A 23,955-nucleotide genomic window follows, 5' to 3' on the forward strand; every position below is an offset into this window, starting at 1 on the left:
TGGCTCCCACACGCCCTCGTGATAAACTGCCAGGTCTGAATTTCAAGGCCATCTGTCCCAGCAAAATTAGACTCCCTTCAGGAATTGGCCATGGCCACTCTGGTCATGGGCCAGCCTTCCTGGGCCCTTCTCCATCTCTAAAGCCTTGTGACCTCTGCCAAGAAGCCGTTCCTGATCCTCTACCACTAGACTGGGATTCCTCTTCCTACCAGGGACTAGCAACACACTCTCCCTCTTGCTCCTGGGGGACCCTGGCAGCATAGAAGGACCTCCCCTCCTCTCTGTAGACTCTGGTGGCTGCCGCAAGATGGGGAAGGACCCTGGCAGGTCCCCAAGGAGTGGTGGCCAAGGACACTTCTCCAGCCAGATCTGCCGTCCTCTGATGGACAGAGCTCCTACAGGTCCCCTCAGGAAGTGAGAGGCCACTTTTGGCCAATCTTACCTACCCAGTCCCTTTAATGGGAATTAACCTCATTTCTTTAAAAGAAAATGGATACACTCAGCCTGTGTGGATTGTTGCTGGCCTTGCCCAGTTTCCCGAGATCAGATCAGGGCCCAGTTCCAGGGGGCTGCGGCCAGGAGGCAGGGCCTGAAGGGTCGGGGGTGGGGGGGGGAGAGGGGTTTTTGTTAAGCACCTGCTGAAAGGGGATGGCCCTCTCCCAGGGCTCAGGCTCATGCTGACCAAATAGCCCCTCACGCACAGGTACCCCCAGGGTCACGCCTCTAAATCTATGACCTCTCCGACTTTGGCCACTGGCCACCCAGCAGAGTGGGTGTGGGACAAATGTGACAGCAGTGTGACTACAGAACCCTGTGGCCACCAGAACAGGCTCTTCCTTTCCCTCATTCTTTCTGGAACCTCATCACCACCAGAGGGAAGGTTAGGGAGGTCTGAGAGCCCCACTGGCTGGAGGGCATATGAGGCTGGGGCTGGCCCACCCGAGGTCAGGCAGCAAGGGCATGGCCAAGTGGGAGGGGCTGGACTCTGGGCTGGACTCTGGGCTGGACTCCAGGCTGCACCAGGCGGGCGGGCGGGGCTTGGCAGAAGGCAAGGTGCAAGGGTGCAGGGGTGCGGGGTGGGGGGTCGCCTGTGGGAGTTGGGAGGACCACTTCACCTGCCACCACTCAGGAGGTTGAGGGGGCGGTGGGGGGGGGTCTCTGCTTCTGGATCGAGGGCAGTCCAGAGCTACAGAAGGTCCTAGAGCCAGTGCCCAGCTGACCCCAGATCCCTGCTCCCCATTCCCCTTGAATGTCAGCTGAATCTCCAAACCACAAGGAACTCTGTGCAAATCGCTGTTTAAAACAGGTTCCTAAGGGGGAGGCAGTCGCTTCTTTGTTCAGCTCAAGGTTACAGCTTAGAAACAAAAGGAGTGCATTTTCTCTTCCTTCTGTTCTTTATTTTCCTTTCTGCTGCCTCAGAGACGGTGCCTTTTGTGCTTAGCATAGTGAAGCTCAGAGGGGTGGGGAGGGGTGGCGAGGCCTTGGCCAGTGCTGACCCCAGCCCCAGCCTAATTGGCCCCCGCAGGAGCCAGGGGGGCTAATTGGGCTGGGTCCAGACAATGGGGCTGGGGGTGGGGCTGGCCTGGGGGAGGGGCTTCCAAGAGGATGCTCAGTCTTTCTATTCCCATTCCCCCATCCCAAGCTTCCCAGAATCCTGCCCCACCTTCAAGGCTCTATCCTGGGCCCTCCTCCAAGAAGACCGCCTGTACCACACCATGCCCAGCCAACGATCACTCCTCCTCTGGTCTATGGCTCAGAGTCCTGCCTCTCCTGGACTCAGCTTGGGGCTGGCCCTTGCTTCCAGCCCAAGGAAGTACAGGGCCAGGTGCTCAGGGGGCTGGTGAGGGGCTAGACCCCAGCTCTGGCCTCTGCTTATTCTTCCATAAAGAACCCCTGACCCCGCTGGTCACCTCCTGCCATAATCCTCTCTGGTTAGAGCTTTGCTGCCCCTGAAAGTCCCTTGTGGGTAGGGTGGGGGCGAGTCCGGGCTGCAGTCTAGGATCCTGGGTTCTAATCCAGCCTCTGCCCACAGCTGCCCACAACTTTAAGCAAGGCCCTTGCCCACTCTGGGCCTTCTCATCTGCAAGCTGGGGTGACGGTCCCGGCTAGGAGCCGGTTGCCACCCTCTGGGCCTTCTCATCTGCAAGCTGGGGTGACGGTCCCGGCTAGGAGCCGGTTGCCACCCTCTGGGCCTTCTCATCTGCAAGCTGGGGTGACGGTCCCGGCTAGGAGCCGGTTGCCACCCTCTGGGCCTTCTCATCTGCAAGCTGGGGTGACGGTCCCGGCTAGGAGCCGGTTGCCACCCTCTGGGCCTTCTCATCTGCAAGCTGGGGTGACGGTCCGGCTAGGAGCCGGTTGCCACCCTCTGGGCCTTCTCATCTGCAAGCTGGGGTGACGGTCCCGGCTAGGAGCGGTTGCCACCCTCTGGGCCTTCTCATCTGCAAGCTGGGGTGACGGTCCCGGCTAGGAGCCGGTTGCCACTCTGGGCCTTCTCATCTGCAAGGGGTGACGGTCCCGGCTAGGAGCGGTTGCCACCCTCGGGCCTTCTCATGCAAGCTGGGGTGACGGTCCGGCTAGGAGCCGGTTGCCACCCTCTGGGCCTTCTCATCTGCAAGCTGGGGTGACGGTCCCGGCTAGGAGCGGTTGCCACCTCTGGGCCTTCTCATCTGCAAGCTGGGTGACGGTCCCGGCTAGGAGCCGGTTGCCACCCTCTGGGCCTTCTCATCTGCAAGCTGGGGTGACGGTCCCGGCTAGGAGCCGGTTGCCACCCTCTGGGCCTTCTCATCTGCAAGCTGGGGTGACGGTCCCGGCTAGGAGCCGGTTGCCACCCTCTGGGCCTTCTCATCTGCAAGCTGGGGTGACGGTCCCGGCTAGGAGCCGGTTGCCACCCTCTGGGCCTTCTCATCTGCAAGCTGGGGTGACGGTCCCGGCTAGGAGCCGGTTGCCACCACTTCTTGCCGTAGAGGACGAGCAACTGCTTTGGTGACTGGGGTCCAAATGAGAAGGTGTTGTCACTGACCCAGGGCCCCTGGCCAGGGGCTTATCTACTTCCTCTCCCATGCCCCTATCTCCCTCAGCCCTACTCCTTCACAGCCCTTGTAAGCTGTGCCCAACCCGCAAGACTTCTCTGCCTGACTGACCTGAGCTAGCCCAGGCCCAGGCACTTTCTAGGACGTCGGGCTGGTCCTCCAAGAGGCCAGAACCAGGGCCTGGGTTCGCAAGAGACAATGGGCCCCTTAAGGCCCTCCTCTCTTCCCTTTCTGGGTTCCTGGATGTGGGCTCAGGTGGTCGGGGCTGAGAATGGGTGCCCTGTGGAAGATTCCTGTGGCCATGGGCCTGTGGGGGCCACTGCCTGCGGGCGGGATCTTCCGGAATCGCTTCTGCCGGTTGCCAGACAACACACCCCAGCACACCTGCCTGCAAGGTGAGCCAACCCCTCCTCCCGGAACCCGTGGGTATGAAGGCAGACTTACAGAGCGGCCCTCTGGTGGGCCTGGGGCAGCCTTGGGGGCTGGAGGGGATGGGGACTCTGGCTCCCCCATCTTTCTTGCTGGCCGTCTTGTTCCCTGGGATAGGTCCCTTGGGACCGTTGCTACAACAAGTCCCTGCCTGGTGACTGAGCCCAGCCCTGAGCTGGAGCAGGCAGACTCGAGGGGCCACTTTCCCTTTGTTCCAGGGTGGGGAGCATCTGGGTGGGGAGCCTGGCGTCAGGCTAGGCTCATTCCTTGGCCACAGAACTGCAAGGAGATGGCAAGGCCTGGAAGGGCTGTGGGGCCGGAAGCCCAGGAAAGGGCAAGCCCCCAAGGGCTCTGGCCTTCTGTCTCCCCCAGCCCCCATGTCGGCAACCCTGTGCCCCAGCCCACCCTGTAGCTACACCTCAGTCTCCCCCTTCTTCCCCCCCCCCCCGTCTCCCCTCTCTCTGCTCCTCCAGCCCCCCCCCAGCAAACTCCCCTCCACATCCCCGGGCTGGGCTCCTCTCGCAGCTGGACAACAGAGCCTAGGGCCCCACGCCTGCCCCCCGGGGCCTTCTCGTCTCTGCTTTCCTGATGGTCTGGACAAATTCCTTTCCCTTTAGTTCAGTGGAGACATGGGTGGATGTTTTTAAAAGGAACTCACTGGGAAGCAAAGGGAAAACAAACCCAAACAGAGCAGCCCGCCACCTAGAAACGGCCCTGGTCACTAAGGCAGCCATCTGTCTTAGCCACCCTTGGCCCGGGGTGCAGAGACCCCATCTGAGGGCGTGGAGGGGTCTGGCTGGCTTTTCCCCGACTGTGTTGGGTCCAGACTGTCTGTCTCAGGCCAGCCTAGCCCCAAAGCCCTTCCTGATAGGCACCCAGCTACACCCGGCTAAGTGCCTGCACAGACCTGGGGCTTTCTTCACCTCCTTAATGAACAGATGAGTGAATGCCAGGGTTTTCTGGGGCCTCACCAGTGGCACAATCATCACCCCTGATTGGACAGTCCAGGACAGACAGCTTGACCTGTTTCCAAGTCTCCACCCTGGTCTGAGGAGCCCCCTTAGCTCTGGCTGCTGGGTGTTAGCTCAGGATTCTGCATGTGTGGGGGCCTCTGGCCTTGGTTAGGGGCACAGGGGGGCCCTCACTCTTCTCATGGGCAGGCCTCCGTTTTTCACTTAATTCACTTGGAGATCCTGGAGAGATCTTTGTTCTTAATGGGGTGTCTTCCTCTATGTAATAGGGACAGGGCAGGAGAATCAGACATGACAAGCCCTGAGCTGCTTTGCGGCTCAGACCAGAGCCAGCCAGGAGCAGGAGAAAGACATGGGGCCCTGAGTGCCGGGTTCCCGTCAGTGCCCGGTTCCAGTTGCCGCTCAGCTCCTCGTTATCTGTGTGGGCGGTTCAGGGCGGTTCAGGGCGGTCCCGAACCTCTCTGAGCCAGTTTCATGGTCTGTAAGATGAAAAGCCTGACCTCCCCTGTGTCCTAGAGCTGTGGGAAGTTTGATGAGCTTGTGGGTGTAAAGCTCCAAGCAGAGTATCCAATGCATGAATGGCTCTGGGAATGTCACTCCTACCTCTGTGTGACTCCTGAGGGCTCTGGAGGGTCGATCGTCCTCCAAAATGAAAACGAGGCTCATGATGGCGATTGGCCATCCTCTCTGGATGGCTCCAGCCACCCAGATGGCATCCCCGATGGGTGCCTACGCTTCCCTGATCTTGCCCCAGGGAGAGGGGCTGCTGTATTCTGCTGTACGTGCCCCTCCCATCCCAAGACCTGGGGCTGGAAGCCAGCGATCAAGGTGGTGCCACATGGATGCCCCCTCCCCACCTGACTGCACAGCTACCCCCACACTGAGAGGGGCCCAGCGCTCCTGCACCCGCTGAGCTGCCAATCGATTGAATCTGCTCCCATCCTCGGGCGTGCCATGAATTTTTCATCAAAGGCCTGTAGACTTTGGGAAACGCACAATTAGAAGCACCATCAATAATGTACCACGTGGAAGCATTGGCCGTGCTCAGCCAGGCCCCAGACATGGGCGTCTTCTAGCCCTGCTCTGGTGGGAGGCAGGAGGGGCCCCCAGACCCCTCTGGGGGTCTATCAGTGGACTGGGGGTGCTGAGAGGGAGGGGATGCCATTCTCGAAGGGTTGAGCCTGTCCCTTGGAATCCCACGGGGACCTGCCCGATCTACACTTCTATAAAATGGGTGCCAAGGAGGCCCCCCGACAGTGAGACACAGCAGACAGCTGCTATGTCAAGATTGGGGCTCTTTGTGTGGGGGGACCACCTTCCATGGGGTCCAGGAAGCAGGGCAGGCCTTAGGTTGGGTGGGGAGCAGGAACAGGGGAGCACAGAGGCTCCCGGTGGTGCGTTAGAGGGGGGTTTTATTCATCCCACTTGGCGGTCAAGGTCCATTGTGATCCCTGCCCCACCCTCCTCCAGTCTCCCAGCTCCGGGTGGGGGTGAAGAGCAGAGGTGGTGCAGTTCTGCCACCGACAGAACAGGGGCGCCCTCACCCTGTCTCTGCAGATCCTTTCCTCAGAGCCACCTCCGGACAAAAGCTTTTCTCAGTCTCCTCCGCTAGAAGGGACGAGGGCTTCCTTTTCTGGCTTTCTAGAGGCTGCATCAGTCAGCGGGCAACACAAGAGCGGACCTCGGGCAGGAGCTGTTCTAGACATGTTACGCAGATCCGTCTGACTTCATGCCTCCCGTAACTCACCAAGGCAGCCGCCACCGGGCCCATTCTACAGGGGAGGAGAGTGAGGCAGGAATCCGGAGATTTTTGCCCCAGCGGGAGAAGCCGGTTCATGAGTCCACACTCTTCACTCCCTGCTCAGAGCCCCTGGCTGGCCTTCCTGTCCGTAACTGACCTTTCTGCTACCTCACTAAGGCTGCTGAGAACTCAGGGCAGGGCACACAGCCATCGGTCCGCATTGGCCACAGTGCTCCCCCCAACATGTGGAGGGTCCAGGCCCGGCGCCCACATTTTGAGGCTGTTCTGAACACAGTTCTTCCTTGCGAGAGAGCTGGCACATGGGAGGGGAGAAGACACCAGGACTGAGATGGTCCATAACGTTTCTGCGATACTGTTGGATTTCTCTGCACCCAGCCTAGCTGTGAGCCTCTGCTCCAGCCAAGAATGGGCACCCAGGGTTCTGGGTCCCTGCACGTGGGCCGTGTGCGGCCTGAGATGCCGGTACCTGGAGGCCCAGCATGTGCCTGGTGAGCCTGAGTCCCCATTTCTAAGACCATTTTCTGGCAGAGATGCTGCCAGAGGGCCTGAAACACTTTGGCAGGCCTGAACCCTATCACCACCCCTCTCACCAGCCCTGGCAAATCCCAGCCACCGCCCCCCCCTGCCCCCCACCGGGGCCTGGGCGGGATACTTGGAGCCATCTGTGGCAGAGGCCTCATGGGTTCCTGGGATGGGCCCAAGGCGGGGGCCGACTGGGGGTGGTGGGCAGGGAGCTGGGTAAAACCCCCTCCTTGGATGCCTCCCCAGTAGCGTGCTGCATGTGGTCCTAATGAGTCTCCTGTCTGCCTGAGACTTCCATGACTCTATGGGTGGGCAGCCGGAGCAATGGGGGGCATCTTCATTTATGGGGGACCGTGAGTGCTGCCTTTCCCCCAACCCAGACCAAGGGTGCTGGGGGCCCTCCAGGCAACACACATACTCTCTAGTAGCCCCGTTTGGGTACCAGATGGTGCCCCTGGCAGGGGCAAAGTCGTGATGGTTAGAAGCAGCCTGGCACCTGGGGGAAGTGTAGACAGACAGCGAGGACGGGTGATGGGAGATGAAGCTGGTGTGGCTGCAGAGGCATTGAATGCCAGGCTAGGACCCAGTCATGGAGCAGGTTATGGTCAGCGGAGGTGGGCTGGGCTGGAGCTAGACACTGACTATGAATTTCCAAAGATAACTCCCAGGATAAGGCCTGGTTTCCTTGCGAACATGCCCAGCGTGAGGCCCCCAGAGCCCAGCGACGGTGAGAGGTTGTGCAGCACCCCACAGCACGGTCATGGCACAGCCAGCTTGACAGTCATCCCCCCAGGGTTGGGAAAGCCAGGCCATCTAGAAAATCAGTGCCGAGGACTGGAGGCACAGTCCAGCAGAGCTGGAAGGTGCTGAGACCCTTCTGGAGGCAAGGGCAGCTCTGAGAGGAGCAGGGTTGGGATGCCGGCTGTCAAGAGCCTTGGGCCGGGGAGACGGCCAAGGGAAGGCATTGTTAGGATGCTGCCTTTTCTCAGTTGTCCAGGTGGGCCATCTGCCTGGCATCCTGGGGCCACCAGGCCATGCCGACCCTGCTCTGGGGACTGCCCAAGTCTAGACCTCCAGACCCACCCTACTCAAGAGCCCCCTCCAACTCTGTGACTCAGTGATGTCACTGTTCTTGAAATAGGCACCTTCCCAACCTCAAGCTGTAGGAGCCAAAGCCGGGACCAGAACCAGAGCCCTTGGCTCTCAGGCCCCAAGGGCAGCCAGCCTGCCAGGAGACGGCTTGGCTGGGGCCTGGGGGTTTTCTCTGGAGGTCAAGGTCCTCCCCAGTGGGGTCAGGTTTGCAGGGATTCTCCCAGGGTCTCAGCCTGAGCATAGCTCCCCAGGATGAGGAGGAAGGGGTGTGGAAGGAAGATGAAGGAAGAGGAAGTCTTGGCCGCAACTTCGGGAGTCCTAACCTGAGCGGGGAGACAGTGCCCCACCCTGAGGAGCCCCAGTCTGAGGGTGGGTGCCTCGTCCCTGCTCTGGAGCATAGCTGAGAAGGATGCAGGACCCACACATGCCTGATAAGGACACAGGAAAAGAACAGATGGTGCCATCAAGTGCAAATTAATTGAGCGAAGCCTGTGTACATAGGCGCTGCGAACAGGCGGCCTGACAGGCCCGGGAGAGGGTTGGGGGGGGCAGGGAGGGGGAGAAGCCGTAACGAGCACTTATCGATGTGTCCCTGGCTCCGCAGCCAGAGCACGCTTATTGACAAAGCCTGTCTATAAATCTCCAGGCCGCGTCGCCAAGAACCTTAATTACGGGGCCTCATTACCCCTCACACCTCTAGGAGCAGGGGACCAGCCGGGTGGCTGCTGACACCGTGGCCGGCCTGTGACAGCTGGGCTGGGCCTGGGCAGCAAGAGATGCCCCGCTGGGATGCGCTGCTGGGGAGGCACAAGTTTGAGTCCTGTGTCCTGCGGAGCCAGTGGAGCTCAGCCTCCAGGCCAAGGGCACAGGGGTGAAGACTTGCGACCCAGGGAGCGTGGAGTTACCTTCCGGTTTTCCCCGTTAAGGCTGTTGCTGGAGAGCGCTTTGCCCCTCTGAGCCTCAGTTTCATCAGCTGTACAGTGGGGAGAGGGCTGGGGTGAAGGTTAGGAGGGCAGAGTCTGTCTAGGGTCAAGCGCAGTGCCTGACGCCTGTTCCCTCTCTCCCCACTCACCCTGCCAGCAGCTCCCGAGGGAGAGCAAAGCAGCCCCAGGGGCCAGGGGCTGGCCTGGACATCACTTCACCGCATCAGATAAAGCGCCTTTCTTCTTCTTCTTCTTCATTTTTTAAAATTTAAGTATGTCCTATACCCAGCATGGAGCCCAATGTGGGGCCTGAACTCACGACCCTGAGATTAAGACTGGAGCGGAGATCAAGAGTCGGTCGCTCAGCGGACGGAGAACATCCAGGCGTAACTCACAGAAAGCCAATTTCTGACCAGAAGGGAGCAAGACCACAACAAGGCCACCCTGTGGTACTGTCTGAACACAGATAAAACGTGAACATTGTTCAAACCACAGAAATGACCAGACAGCAGCCATCCCTGGCCAAACTGAGTGCCTACTGCTTCTTCACCAAGGACTGTTTTAGTCCCGTTCTGTCTCTCCTGCCTTCTGGATGAGAATTAGCTTCCCTCCTGAGAGCATCCAACCAGAGCCAAACCCTGTGTCCTCGAACCTTCCCCCAAACCACCTGACTCGAGCTGACTCCCTTCTGTCCTTCCCAGCACACCCTGCCTGCTGTCTCCTACACCCCCACCCCTTGGCCACAGAGAAGCAATAAACCCAACTCTGTTTGATTATAGGTGTGCTCTTGGCGGTCTTCAGCTGGAGGGGATTAGGAATGCAGGACAGAGGGCTGTTTCTTTAGGTTCTTGTGTTCTCCAGGTGTGAATTCTAATCTATTTTCAACCCCCACCCCTTTCATCGTTTTTTGTGGAGGTGGGCATGCCCCCTGCTTCTCATTCTTTGTCTCCTCCTCAAGCCCCAGAGCTGGGTTTCTGGCAGGGAAGGGGAGAGGTTCTGGGGGCCACCTATCAGGTATCTGTGGGGGGAAGGAGCCCCAGGCCCTGGGGACATCTGGGGATACAAGGGGATCCCTGGGGAGGGATCCAAGGAGGCTGAGACAATCTTGAGTGGAGTGGGGGACTGGGGAGTTGGAGCTCCCTCTTTCTCAGCGGTCACCTTAGTCCCTGGAAAGCCAGCACTGGGACAGTCAGTGGAAAGAGAGGGTCTCCTGCTCCAAATGTTCTGTCTGGTGAGCTAGATGGAGCAGACTCCCAGGGGTATTCTGGAGGGAAGGAGGGCATGGCTGGGCATTCCTTGAAGGTGCGTGGGGTTTGAACATGTGTAGGTCCCTGTCCCTGGGGGAACACCTACTTTGTCTCTGCCTCTCCAATCCCATCTAGATTCGTTCTTAGGGGCTGTTATGTCCTCTCCTCACCCCTCATCCTCACTGGCTGGGGACCTTTTCTGGCTGGTTTGTCCCTCCTGCCTCCAGCCTAGGCAAGCACATTCTCCCTGGTCCTGAGTTGCTAGAAACTATACTCCATTTCTGCCAGGCTTTGCAGCATGTCTTTGCTTTCAGACTCTTGTGCAGTGCTTCTGGAAACTCCTGTGTACCCTTTGCCTTTGGAGACGGAGCCTCATGGCTGTTGATCCCTCACAAATTCTTCTCACCTGGCTGGTCACTTGGCCTCTCCTGGCTACTTTCCTCCTCATGACTCATTCTCTCCCATGATTCCTCCTGGGCCCAGACATTCACAACACAGGCAGCTGTGAGGGGAGGGGGCTTTCCCATTGCCTGGGGGTTCCCCCCACCACCAACTCAGTCTCCTGGGATGCCTGTGCCCCTGCCCACTTCAGGCCCAGGCTTCAGCCTCAGGATCTAATCCTGATTAGCCAGACCTTCCACACTAAAGCCCATCCTTACTCCTGCCTCAGGACCTGCTCCTAGAGTTTTTAAGCTCCCCTCCCACTTTCAAGGCCAAGGCCCCAGGCACCTCTTGCCGAGATGGCAGTGAAATTCTCAACTGGGCAGAGGACTTGGAGAGGTAGGACAGAGACCCATACAGAGTGGGAATGGACTCCCCAAGGGAGGTTGTCTGATAGGAGGGTCTTGGAGGGACTGAGAGAGATGGAATCTGGCCTCTGTTAACTGCTCTCTCCCCTACACTATCCTCTTCACCTTGCTGCAAATGATAAGACGCCGAAGGCCCTTCACCACTCAGAGAGCCCTCTCTAGGCGCCACCGGGATTTTGGCAGCCAGCCTACACCATCCCATTTCCCAGGTGGAAAAACTGAGCTCCTTGCTGGCTGGGAGCTGAGTGGAAAGCAAACTTCCCATCTCTGATCCAGACCTGATCTCTCCCTGGGTTATGTGGTTACCTGGGAAGGGGCACTTTATGCATTTCTTGGACACGTGTACTGAGCATCTATGTGTGCCAGGAACCTAGAGTGGGGGTGCGGGAGGGGACATGAGGCAGGCAGGAGAGAGGAGCCAAGGTTTGAAACTGCAAGCGGATACTCTCACAGTAACTCACAGAATGTTCTGGGTGGGGGTACAGGCTTCAGAGGTCACGGGGGCCACCAGGCTGAGGGACTCATGCTGCAGGTGAGAGAGCCACAGACAGGTTTTGGGGAAGGGCAACACCTAGATTTATGCTCTGGATAGGTTACCTGCTGGCTATGTCCTAGACTGGAGGGGGCCAAGAGTGCAGGATGGCCCCATCTGAGCTGTCAGCTCCTGGTCTCTGAGCCAGCTTGCTGAGGGAGCCCCCCACCCAAGGAACGGGAAGGACCTTCTTCTTGGCCTCCATAAGGCTCTCCCCCACTGTGAAGCAGGGGTCCCCACGCAGCCAGAGGAGGGAGAGTGAGATGCCTCTAGTCTCCCAAAACCATCCTCTGGGAGTGGGGGTCCAGCCACCAGACCATTGCCCTTGCTGGCCCTCCCGGATCCCCAGACCACTATTCAGCCATCCCTAGGGTCCACCCTGCTGTGGTGGATTTGCATATCTGAGAGTATAAAACCTGCTGCAAAGGCTTAACGCCATTGGGGCTGCCAGAGCCCCCCTTTTGTCTGTTTGAGTAAGAGCTGGCTAAAGGCTGAAGGATAATTAGTCCCCAGTGGGCACTGTGGTCCCCCCTCCTTGAAGATTTAAAGGCACAGCCCACCTACTCAGCCCAGTTCTCCTCCCCACGGTTCCCCCTCCACTCTGGCCCGGGCCCCTCTCCTGCAGCCCCTCCCGAGGGCCCCCTCCACTCAGTCCGGGTGGGCTGGAGGAGGGGACCTCCGCTGCGGCTGGCAGGAGCCGATGAATGGGCATTTTATCTGATTAAACTGGGAGTGAACTGGCCCTTCTCTATTATCTTTGGAGCTGATTGGATATTTAACACCAAATGTATTGTGTGTGTGTGTGTGTGTGTGTGCGCGCGCGCCTGCGCACACGTGTGCACAGACTGGGCTTTTCTAGTTCACGTCAGGAGGAAATTGGATTGTACTGAAAAGCATTTAATCGGAGCTCAGGAGCCTAATAGAGTCACTGCTCTGGGGGAGGGGCTATTCTGCCCTTAGCCTTGGACAAGCAGGGCCCCTGTCTTGGGCCCGGAGTGTTAGAGGGTCCTGCTCTTGCCAGCTCTCCCCAGGCTGCCACCTTCCCCACGGGCTGAGGACTTGGTAGGGCCAAGGAGCTGCACCCAGCCAGAGCCCAAGCACCCTTCCAGACCACAGCCCTGCGACCTGGGACTCTGGAGTTCCCTCCTATCCCAGGGCCTGTCTTCCTGAGGGCTGCGTGAAAGGTCTCACATGGCCACTGGGCCCTTAGGATATGGGATGGAAACAGCCCAGTTAGAGGTAAAGGGGACGTCTCCTAGGATATGGGGTCTAGGGGCAGGGGCTGGGAGCTGCTCTCCCCCATGTTGCCAGGATCCAATGAGGAACTGGGGAATTCTTGGAGGTGGTTAATAAGGAAGGAAGAATAGAACGTAATTAATAGTTTGTTAGCTATGGCTTAATTGATGACTTTTCAGTTATGTGGAGTTCAGACATATGGTGCTTAGGACCTCTCTGCCTATACTCTCAAAGGTTTGGGGTGGGCCTGGGGAGGAGACCTGCAGCCCCAGAGTTCTGTTTTGGTGCTTTACCAGCAAACTGAGGCAGCCCTCCCACACAGACAGATGGACTGGGAATGCTGAGTTGAGCTCAGCAGGCTGTTGACTTCTGAGTCACAAAGCCCAGCCAAGGCAGCTGCGGGAGCAGGAACAGGGTCCCTTAGACCCCAGACCTGTGCTGGACCAATGAGTGTTCTCCCTCAGTCTTGCCCTAGGGTCCTGGAAGGGCTACGGAGTTTCCCACACTTTCTCTAACCATAAAGTGGGATGATTACTGTCCTTCATCAGGTTGGTGCAAGGAGGAAATGAGATGATGATGAAAGTTCTGGGAGCAAAGTAAGGGCTCACCAAGGATGGGTGGATATAATTGGTATTATCAAAAGGGGGGCTAAGCCGGCAGTCTGCAGAAGGAATGGGCCCCACTTCCCAGGTGTCACCCCGGTTCTGTAGTCCCTCTCACCCTCACTAGTAGATGCTTTAAGCCCTCAGCAATTTATGGCCTCATGATCTGGGCTTTATTTACTGAGAGAGCTGTGTCTCTGCCCCACCCACCTAGTGCTTAACTGGGAGCTGAGAGGGGCAGTGATAGAGCAGTGATAGATTCAGTGCCAGCTGACTCCCTACAGAGCAGAGCCAGAGGTCATCCTACCTACGTCTGCTTTGTTTGCCAGACAAAAAAGGAAATCATCAAGACCAGGCCCCTCATTGCAGAGAGGGAAGGCTGGGGCCCAGAGAGGGGAGGGGTGCAGGTGGGCCAACTGCTCAGGTCAGAGGCAGAGTCAGAACCGGACCCAGGTCTCTAGGTGCCCCTCTCAGCCCATGTGCCCTTGGCTGTTAATTTTCTTGCTCCTCTCGGGGGTGGGGGTGGGGCTCTGCTCCAGTGGGCCCCTCACCTACATCCCTCCTCTGCCCGATCTTAAGGTGCTTGGGGGCAGACCCAGATTTGGCCAACCCTCTGTCCCATCTATTCCTTCAAGTTCTCACCTCCACACCCTAAGACTTCCTCATCTCTCACTGCTGGAATACATTTTCCCCATTTTACAGAAAAAGAAACTGAGGTCCTATCTTGAGGACTAGCCTGGAAGGAAGGGAGTAGCTTGAGGGCCCCCCACAATGTCTCTTGGTGAGACCCCAGGCCAACATTGTCCCACCTGGGAGAGAGGTATGGAGGCAGACGAGGACACACACACACACACACACAGACACAGGTAATCTCAACTCAACAGATTCCTCTTACAGGAACAAGTTCACTAACCTATACTTCTTTTCTACCAACAAATCCAAGATCTGTCACGGCTTTCATGGCAACAACCACTGATGACTGAAATCTGGGGCAGGGTGGGATAGGGGTTAGGGTTAGGGATGCTTCCCCCTGTGCCCCCACAATCCCTTGAGAAGACTGCACCCCAGTTCTGGTCACCCTCCTGCACGGATCCCCAATGTGTCTTTCCTCCTGAACTGGGGCTTCCTCAGGACAGGGACTTTTGTAGGGAGTTACCTTTTTGTCACTGTCACTGTCACTGAGCTTGGTGATGTGCCTCTGGAGAAGGGTCAGAGGGGGAGGCCTGGGGGAGGTATGCTGCTCCCCACTTCCCTGCCCTTTCCCCAGCTTGAAGGGCCCATGAACACTGCGACTATTAATATGTCTTCTGCAAAGGGGAGAGGCACCCTCAGTTTCCTCAGCACTGCCATCCACTCTCTTGTTAATCCTCTCCAAAGCCTCAACATTCGGGTACAGGGAGAGTATTCCCTCCACTCAGTGGAAGAGACAGGCCCAGAGAGGTGGAGTGATTTACCCAAGGTCACACGGTTCTTGAGTGGTGGAGACAGGACTCGACTCCCTATCACCTGCACAGCTGAAAGGGCTCTGCAGGGCGAGGTAACAGGGTGTGGCACATGGCACATGCGCAAAAGCTGGCTGAACGAATGAATTAATGAATGCCTCTGCCAGACTACAAAGTCAACATGGGAGGAGAGAGGCAGCTCGAGGTCTGTGGGGGTGAGGAAGCAAGCACTTGACATTTTGTTCTCTGTGCCCCCTTCTTGGCTCCTCAAGCACTCTCCCACTTGGGGCAGCCCTCCCACCAGTCTCCGAAGTCTCAGTCCCTTGGCCCCTGCAGACTCCTCCCCAGCTGGGCTGGGAGTCTTTCTCTTCAGACGGACATGTGCCTCCCCTTCCAGATCCGATCCCTAACATCTGTGGGGCCTGCGACAGGGGCATAAGAGAAGAGGCTCTCAGCATGTGTCACCCTCTCTCCCACCGCCTGCGCCACCCTCCCTCCCACTCCCTGTGCCTAGCCAGGCTTCTCCCTGAAAGTACTCCACTCTGGGGTGGCCTGCATGGTTCTCAAGAGCAGGCTCAGGTCCATCTGAGCAGGGAATCCTGGGGTGTTGGGATACCCAGAAAGTGATCTAGAATTGTGGGCCTTGAGCTCCAGGGCACACTTACCCAGCCCCACGGACCCTTGTCCCATGGGGAGAAATGAGTATGGAGGAAGGCCAGGAAGGACCCTCTGAATTGTCTAAGGATGGTACCCCCCATCTTGTCTAATAACCCTGTTCTATGGGCCGGGAGGCCCGCTCCTGGGGCCAAGGTCACTTGCCTCTATGGTCAAGTTGATCAGGAAGACAAGTCCACTCCAGTGGCTTTCCAGAGCCAGTGGCTTTCCAGAGCTGGGCAGCACCGGGCTCCCTGCCTGCTCCAGGGACCAGGCGGGGGGTGATACGCCCTCAAGTGTGTGAGTATGTGGTGTGGGGGAGGGCGGCTGGCCTGTGGGGGGCCCTGCTCAGCGCTCACACACACCAAGAGACAATAAATCGACAAACACTTAATCTCTCTGCAAATTGAAACGGAGCCGTAAATATCTGGTGCATCCCAGCCGCTGAGTTATGAGTCTTGTTTATTAATCTCTTTAGTCCCAGGTGATGGATGGGGGAGGAGAATGGCCCACCAGAGACTCGGAGGGCGGGGGCAAGGAGGGGAGAGGAGTGGGCCAGGGGTCTGGGAACGGCCCATATGGAGAAAGGGTCAGAGGGTGGAGGTCTGTAGGACTTGCGCTTCCCCCCACCCCTGCTTCCCCCTCCATCTCGAAGGGCCCATGAGCTCTGTGACCAGTCCTAAACCTCTCACACAGTGGACAGCCCTTAGGTTTCCAGCACAGGGCCATCTGCTCTTGTTAATCCTCCTTGTGGCCTTAGGAGGGGCACAGCGGAGAGCATTCCCTCCACTTAACAATGAGGAGACAGGCCCAGAGAGGTAGCATGATTTTTCCAAGGTCACACAGATCTTGAGTGGTGGAGACCGAAGTCTGCTAGGGCTTCAAGAGAGAAGGGGAGGAAGGGTCGTGGGGGGTTTGGAGAGCAGAGCACCTGATGAGGGTCTCCTCATGGTTTCTTTCCTACTTTTCTCCCCTCCCTCCTTTCCTCAAACACTTGTGAGCTTGCCCTCTTTCTCTCTCTCGGTATGTGTAAGAACTAGTGGAAGAGGAGAAGGACAGAGTCAGGAGCTGTTGAGGGGCTCAGCTGAGTCCGGCAGCTAGCTGTGACAGGGACATACTCCAAGATCTGTGTTTGGATCGCCCCTCCCCCTAGTTCCAGCTCCTGGGCTCAGAGCTGGTAGGCTGCAGAAGTTCAGGGGATAAGCTGGGGAGGGCTGGTGTGGGTGAGTGTGGTAAGGTGCTTATGTGATGAGCATATGTCCCTTCTTGGGCCTCTGGCCAGATGGAAGGACAGGGGGGCTTGCAGAGGTGATGCGACAGAAGACAAAAGGCAGACCTGGCAAACGGGGGGCTGCGGGCACTGGGCAGTGGAGCTGGGGACTATAGACGGTGAGGGGCTGTAGCGAGAGGAGTAAGGTGACAGCCATGTTTCAGGAATGTGTCTGGTGGTTTGTGTGGGGAGGCCGGGACGGGACACCGAGTCAGGTGCTTCTGGTTGGAGGCTCTTGAGGTAAGTTCCAGATGGTTGTACATTCTCTCTCCCTGTCTCACTCTGATTTTCCTGTTTTCTCTGCCCCTTGTGGTCCCAAGTATCAGGGCCCCCTGGTGGGGATCTGTCTCCCTGGTTGGAGTCAGTGTCCCTGTGGCTCTTGGGGGCTAACCCCAGGGTCCTGGACTTTGGGACCCCATCACCCCAGATGGCCATTCCTGCAAGTCACCTATATGATCGCAAGCAGGACCTGTCACCTGCCACCAGGTGGTGCCTGGGGAGCGGGGCCTGCCCTGAGCTGCTCAGCTTCACCAGCCCGTGGACCTCATCCTGGGCAGGAGCCTGAGGGCAGGACCAAGGCTCTGGTCACAGCACAGGAGCCCGCGGGACTCCAGGATATCTGCTCCAACTTCCTCGGCTGACAGAGGAAGGAACTGGGGCCCAGAGAGGGGAAGGGAGTTCACGGTCACTACAGGGAGGTGGTGAGAGCTCTGTGAGAGCAGGGGACAGTGTGGAGCAGGGCTGGATGGGAAGAGGGTGTGGCAACCACCAAGGGAGCAGGGCTGGAGAGGGGAGGGACATGCAGGGACACCCTCCTCCTGGTTCGTCTCAGGTTTACCACTGTAAGTCCTACGGCTTGGGGACCCCTCGGTCGTGGGCAAACAGGGATGGCTGGGCACCCTTGGGCCACTCCAGGCAGGGAAGCAGGACCATGCTCCCAGGAATCTCTGTGACACCCCCCGTCCCCTGCCCCTTTATGAAGGCCCCTCCTCAGTTCCATCTGGCCCTATGGGGCAGTTAGAGCAGGGTAAGCAGCTCTCCTGTGTTATGAAGCTCAGGGACATGGTGCTTTGAACCATCCTGGGAAGGTGAAACAGAGCCAGTCCCTCTCCACCTGCCTGGGGGGCGGGGTGGGGGTCCCTGGGCTGGGAGGCCTGCCCTCTGGTGGTCCCAACCCCACCTTGCTGCTGTGCGATCTGAGAGGGGTCAGTTTCCCCGGCCTTCCTTCCTTCTCCTCACCCATGAAATGCGGCCCTCTTTCTTGGGGGAAATGGCGTCCGGAGGAGCTGAATTCAACCCACCACCCTTAGGAGAGGTTAAAAGGGGTGGTGCGAGGGGAAGGTGGAGTTAAAGGTATGAGGATCAAGGGATCATTCTGGGGTCCAGCAGACTTAAGAAAGGGAGAGAGAGGAAAGCTGTGCTTGGAGGGGGGGTGGGCGTGTGGGGACAAGGAAGGGGAGAGATGGATGGGGGGGGAAAGGCTTTCAAAGAGAGAATGAAAGAAATGAGTTATTCCAGTGTGGGGAGGTTGGAAAAACTCCACTGAATCTTTAAACAACCCTTGTCAATTATTCATCTGCTGGTATGAAGGCCTCTGGTCTGCCACAAATCTCCTCTGAGCATGGGAGGGAGAGAGGGAAGGAGGGAGGGAGGGAAACGGAGTCAGAGAGAAAGAGAAAGCCAGAGACTCAGAAAGAAATTGAGACAACCAAAGAAAGGCAGAAGCAGGGAGAGGCAGACATGGGGGGTGGGGAGAGAGAGACACAGAAAGAGAGAGAGAGAGAGGGAAAACAAGGAGTGGTGAATGGAGGGAGGGAGCCAGAGAGAAGAGGCTGAAGATCCCGTTCTAGAATTTCTGCACTACAAACAACACTGAACGCACAAGTCTTGAATAGTACTTCTGCCTCCTCCAGGAAGCCTTCCTTGCTCCTCTCTCTCTACTGAGGGCTCACTAGGTGTTCCCAGCAGCACAGCATGAGCATGACACTTAAGAAGATAAATGGTCTGGGCCATGCCCTTTTGCCATTTATCCCTTGCCAAATATTTCCTGCGTGCCGCTCTGTGTCGCTCTGTTGCTTCCTGGAGTGTGGCTTGCTCCTGCCAACTGAGAACCTCCAGGGCTCAGGGCCTTGGCCTCTTCCTCCCCCCCCCCACCCCCTGCACAGCTGGACACAGCACTGGGCACCTGACCGGGGTGGGGGTGGGGTTCTGGTTTTCTGCAGGCTGGAGGAATTGCTAAGCTCGCTGGGTGCTGCCAGGGAGGAGGCGGGGTTGTGTGGGGGGAGCAGAATCGTGGCCCAGGGCAGGTGGTTTATAAGTTCTCTGTGAATGGAACCAGCCCCTCATCTTCCCCACTCTTGAAGTTGCCTGGCTCAGCATGAGGCGGGCTTGGGGAGGGGGTGGGGTCTGGGGATGAAGGGCAATGCTTACAAGTTGTTTAATGTTCGGGAGTTACCAAGTTCAAGAGGACTCTTAATGTTGCACTCTTCACACTCAAAAGCCCACGTCTTCCAAAAATGCCTTCCTGGCCTGTTCAGAAGGGAAGTGGAGGCTTCCTCCAGCCCTGCTAAGCCCTGCCAAGCCCTGCACCTGACCCTGGTGCAGCGTGGGACCCCGGTCTCAGGGAACACACTCAGGACAGGAGCTTTGGACAAAGTGGCATCGGAAAGGCGTGGGTTTGCTGGGTGTGAAGGCAGACCCAAGGGTACACTAGGGGAAGGGAGCCAGCTGGGGCTCGTTGAGGCTATGGGGCTGAGACTGGCAGGCCCTTGGGGCAGCGGGGAGCCTCTGCGGCCTCCAGGCAGATAGGGCACAGACCCCGCGTCCCCTCTACTCCCTTCTCCCTTCCCAAGGTGCTCCTTCCTCCAGAAATTGTTCCATTTCCTCTTAAGCCAGAGTAGGCTCTGGAGGGATTCAGAAGCAAAATTGTTTCTTGGGCTCTAGGGACCATGCTCCTAGACAGACACACTCCAGGAATCCGGAGCTGCTGAGAGGCTAACAGCCTGAACACACAGGTGGAGAGAGAAGGGAGGCAGGTCATCGCTGGCTCGCCACTCAACCGGGGGTCCACTGCCACTTCCCCCCAGCCTCCCAGGAGTCACCCACTGTGATGGTGCCTGGAGCCACTGCCACCCAGATGTGTTCCAGGGCTGCTCGAGTCTCTTCTCTTGTTCTGTGACTCTGTCTGTGGCTTGCACACTATACGTGTGCTCACGCCCATGGTCCGTGTTTGCGTGTCCTATCGTCCAGTGCTGGGGGAGAGTGTGTGCGGCTGGACTCCTCTATTGTTCTGTAACTACAGTCTGCTGCTCCCTGGCAGCATTCTAGTGCTTGTCACTTTGTCTCCTGTTTGCGTGAGCTTGTCGATTGCTATGTAATTTTGTGTGGTTGCTATGGAACAGTGACCATCGCTACACAGCTACCTGTGATTTCACAGAGCTGCCCGTTGTTGATACCCACCCACGTTCTCTTGCTTGGGACGGGGATTGCTGGCCATGTGGGTGTCTGGGTCCTGCCCTGCTCCTTGCAGGCTCTGGCGAGTGGGTAGGAGCTGGAGCTGGGGGCTGGGTCTCCAGGACCAAACTAGGGCACAGGATCAGAAGTGGGAAAAGCCAGATGGTAAATCTGAGCCAAGGGAGAAAGAGAGAGAGAGACAGACAGACACACACACAGAGTGAGAGAGAGAGAGAGAGAGAGAGAGGGAGGGAGGGAGGGAGGGAGGGAGGGAGGAAGGGACAAATGATGGGTTGGAGGACTGAAGGCAGGGTTGGGAGGGAAAACAGAGTGGAACCAAGAGTCAGGCACCAGGAGGGGACAGGCTGGGTCTGACACAGGCTGTGATGGACAAGGGAGAAGGGCAGGCCCTGTGTACTGAATACGGCATGGGTGTCTGAGGGACCCAGTGGTATCAGGCTGACTGAACAGGGCAGGGATGGGCATATAGGCCTCTGCAGCTACCTGTTTTCATCTGGTTATGAGCAAGGCAACATGGGACAGTGGCATCAGGAGGCCTTAGGCAGGGTCACCCTGCCTCGAGGCCTCCTCATTGCCACCCTTCATCAAATTAGGAGATTGGACTAGACGCCCTCTAAGGTTCTTTCTGATGGCCTTGCTATCCAGCCAGGGGTTCCATCACATGGCCCAGTATTTACCACCATCTTGCCAGGTGCCCAGCAAGGGGGAGGGCAGAGGGACCAGCCCACCGACGGGAGTGCTGGGAGATTTCCAGAAGGGGCACGCTTCCCTGCACACATGTGCCCAACTCACAACCTCCCTGATGGCCTGTGGGTATAGGGGAGTCCTAAGCTTCCTTGTACACGCTCACAACCTTCCAGAATCTTGTCTTAGTGCCCTTGCAGTGACTTTTTTCTTATCCTCCCCTCCGTGACTCACAATGGTTACTTGGCCTCTTGCTCAAGAACAGTTCCTGCTCTTGGCTCCCCTGAGCAGGCCAGTGTCATCTCTTATATTTGAATCCTGAAGAGAAGACAGAGACTGACCGCAGGCACTATTCATGCTACCAAAGTCTCTAAAGACAAGGTCTCCATATTTATTTTCAACCCGGTTGAGAGCCAAGCTGGCAGGTGAGCCCTGAGCACTGCTTTCCCAAGGGGCAGAGGTGAGAGAAGGGAGTGTCAGAAGGTGGCCCATGGGTGTTCTGGCTCCTGTGCCAGGGTGGGCAGAGGCAGTCCCTGTGGGCGCATCTGGGCATGCCCTGCAGACAGCAACCCTTCCTAATCATCAGATGGGATGTGTTCCAGAAAGGTGCAGAAGTGCCAGGGGAAGATAGGGAGGCTGTTGGTGGAGAGGGGCAGGTCCTGAGAGGGGGAGTCCCAGGGCTTCCCCAGGGGACGGTGGCCTTGGTTGGGGCCTTTCCTCAGGATCTTTCTGATCAGCGTTCCCCATGGGATCCGCTGCGGAGGAAGGGAGGAAGACATACATGAATCCACCCGTGGTAGCCCAAGTGGGGACTTCGACTGGACTGTCTTTTGGTGGCCTGCTCTGTACCTCTCTGCATTAAGGGGCCAGGATTCAGCACTGACCCCTCACCAAAGTAAGCCACCACCTTGGCCAACTTCACCAACCCTTTCCCAGCATCTGATCAACTGCAAATTTCATGAAGGACGCAGACCCTGTGACCAAAGATGGTGTCCTCTTTTCTTTGAGCCCCAATCTCCTCTTTGAGAAGTTAAAACTAATGACTCAGAGGGGCATCCCCTTACCTGGAGGACATGCTCCTGAGAAAGTTCTGGGCTGATCCTTGCTTAAGTCAATGGACCCCTGTCTTACAAGTGTTCCAAGGGTTTCCTTGGAAGGAAATTGTGTGTGAGTTCCATTCAAAAGGTGAAGAAACTCTGTAAAATGAAGAATCCACACCTTCCACCAGGTTAGCTTGGGGGTAAGTCACATACTGAGGGTTCCTGAAGGGAGGTCTCCTTGCCACTAGAGGAGTGAACCAGGTGACAATCAAAGCCATTCCCTGTGACCTCTATCGCCGCTCTGGCCCTCCCAGCACTGGGTGGAGACACTCACCATTTCATGGGACATCTTGGGCACCTGAGGCTCTATCTCCATCTCCTGAGAGGTAGATGGGCTGGAGTCCATACTAGAGCTCACTGTGGCCTTGGACCAGGACTCACGGATGGTACCCAGCTTCTCATCTAATATCTTGGGGTCCAGGATGGGCAGAACCTGGCTGCTGTTTGGAGTCAAGAAGTCTTCCGGCTTCTGGGAAGAGAAGGTACGAAGAAATTTCTGTGTCTTTCTACCACAAATGTCCTTTCTAGATGTCCCCCCAACTCCCAAGCCTCTCCTCTTCATAGCTCAGGAGGCCCAGCATGCCTGGCCCCTGTCTTCCACCTGCCCCCTTGCTCCCTGGGGCCTTACCACACTGTCCTTGGCATTTCTCCTAAGAGCGAAACTCTCCTGCCTCAGGGCCTTTCCCTCTGTTGTGTTCTCTGCCCAGATAGACTCATGGGTCTTTCCATGGCTGTCCTCTTCTCATCATTCAGATTTCTGCCCAGACATATTCTTCCCAGAGGTGCCCTGGCCTTCAGGAGAGAGGCCCACCCTCTCTAAAGTCACCTCTCCTCTAATATATGTTCTATTCACATTATCCCTTTTTACTGTTCATAGTACTTAACTCTACCAGAAAGTTAAACTTGAAAAAACTGATTTTTGCTTGTTTACTGTGTGCTTCTCTCTCACCCCCACACTAGAATGTAAGTGACATGTCAGCAGAGACTTTGTTTATCCCCAGTGTCTGTCATTGTATGTGCTCGGTAACTATTTGTCGCAGGAATAACCCAACCGTGCCATCCAGGACTCTCACATTTGGTGCAGGAACATCATCCTCGAACATTGCCATTCTCCTCTGACACACTTTGCTGGGAAGATTTCTTTTCCATTTCACATCTGCCTTTACCCTCCCACCTATCACCTGTTAAACAGTCTCCTCTCTCTCTGCTCTGCTAGGCCTCCTCCCTGTCCTTCCAGGTTCTTTTTCCTCTTCCATTCTCCCCTTAGCATGACTGCAGCTCTCATCTCTGCCGATCCAGAGCTCAACCTCACTCAGATACCGGCATCTCCAGGAAATCTCGATTTCCCCCACCCACACTTGCTCAAAGCTTTTCTGGGATCTTCTAGCCCAGCAGCTGACTCTCTCTGTTCTCACACTGTTCTCTAATCCTAAGCTCATTTGCCATTTCTTTTTTCTGCTCAAACTTTATGTTTCCTGGGCTTGGGGACATGTGTGATGCTCCCTCAGAGGAGAGATTAGTTTAAAACTCTCTTGGAAACCCATGGTTAGCCCTAACACGTGTATGTTGTTCAAAGGCTGTAGGGACCTCCAGGATGACCCGCTTCTCCCCTACATCAGTTGTTGGAATTCTGTCTTGGCCACATAGCAGATAAACATGCCACCATCTGTGCTAGAAGTAAATAGAACAATGGGCACAGTGCCAACCAGCACAGGATATGCTCGGGGTTAGAGGTGCCTGAATGTCTGACCCTGAACAAACAGAGGAAGAACAAGCACGGGTGGGCCTCCCTTAAAGTGACACTCTTTCTATAAAAACCCACACATACGAACCGGATGAATCAAGATAAGGACCCTTCACTTTACCATTTGGCTCCTTCCCATGATGATTCCTTTATTCCCTTTTCATGGTAAAATTTTGTCTGCAGAAGTTCCTAGGGGTACCTAGGTGGCTCAGTCAGTTAAGCGTCGGACTCTTGGTTTTGGCTCAGGTCATGATCTCAGGGTTGTGAGATTGAGCCCCACGTTGGGCTCCAGGCTAGGTGGGGAGTCTGCTTGAGATTCTCTCCCTTTCCCTCTTTCCCTCATCCCCCTGCTCTCTTTCTCTCTCTAATAAAAGAAGTAAATAAAAAAATAAAATTTGGCATGCAGAAATTCATTAACATTAAGTTTTTTCAG

General features: G+C 56.9%; 1 protein-coding gene across 5 annotated transcripts in view; it reads right to left on the reverse strand.

Moving 5' to 3' along the window:
• CCDC33 (coiled-coil domain containing 33) overlaps nucleotides 1-23,955 on the reverse strand; it is an 86,593-nt gene that overhangs the window by 16,386 nt on the left and 46,252 nt on the right. For all 5 annotated transcript variants that reach the window (XM_047738896.1, XM_047738895.1, XM_047738898.1 and 2 more), the window contains exon 11: nucleotides 22,053-22,247. In XM_047738896.1, the coding sequence (XP_047594852.1) occupies nucleotides 22,053-22,247 (195 nt within the window). The remainder of the gene's footprint in view (nucleotides 1-22,052; nucleotides 22,248-23,955) is intronic.

This window comes from Lutra lutra, chromosome 7, assembly GCF_902655055.1.
Source record: "Lutra lutra chromosome 7, mLutLut1.2, whole genome shotgun sequence".
Lineage (NCBI taxonomy): Eukaryota > Metazoa > Chordata > Mammalia > Carnivora > Mustelidae > Lutra > Lutra lutra.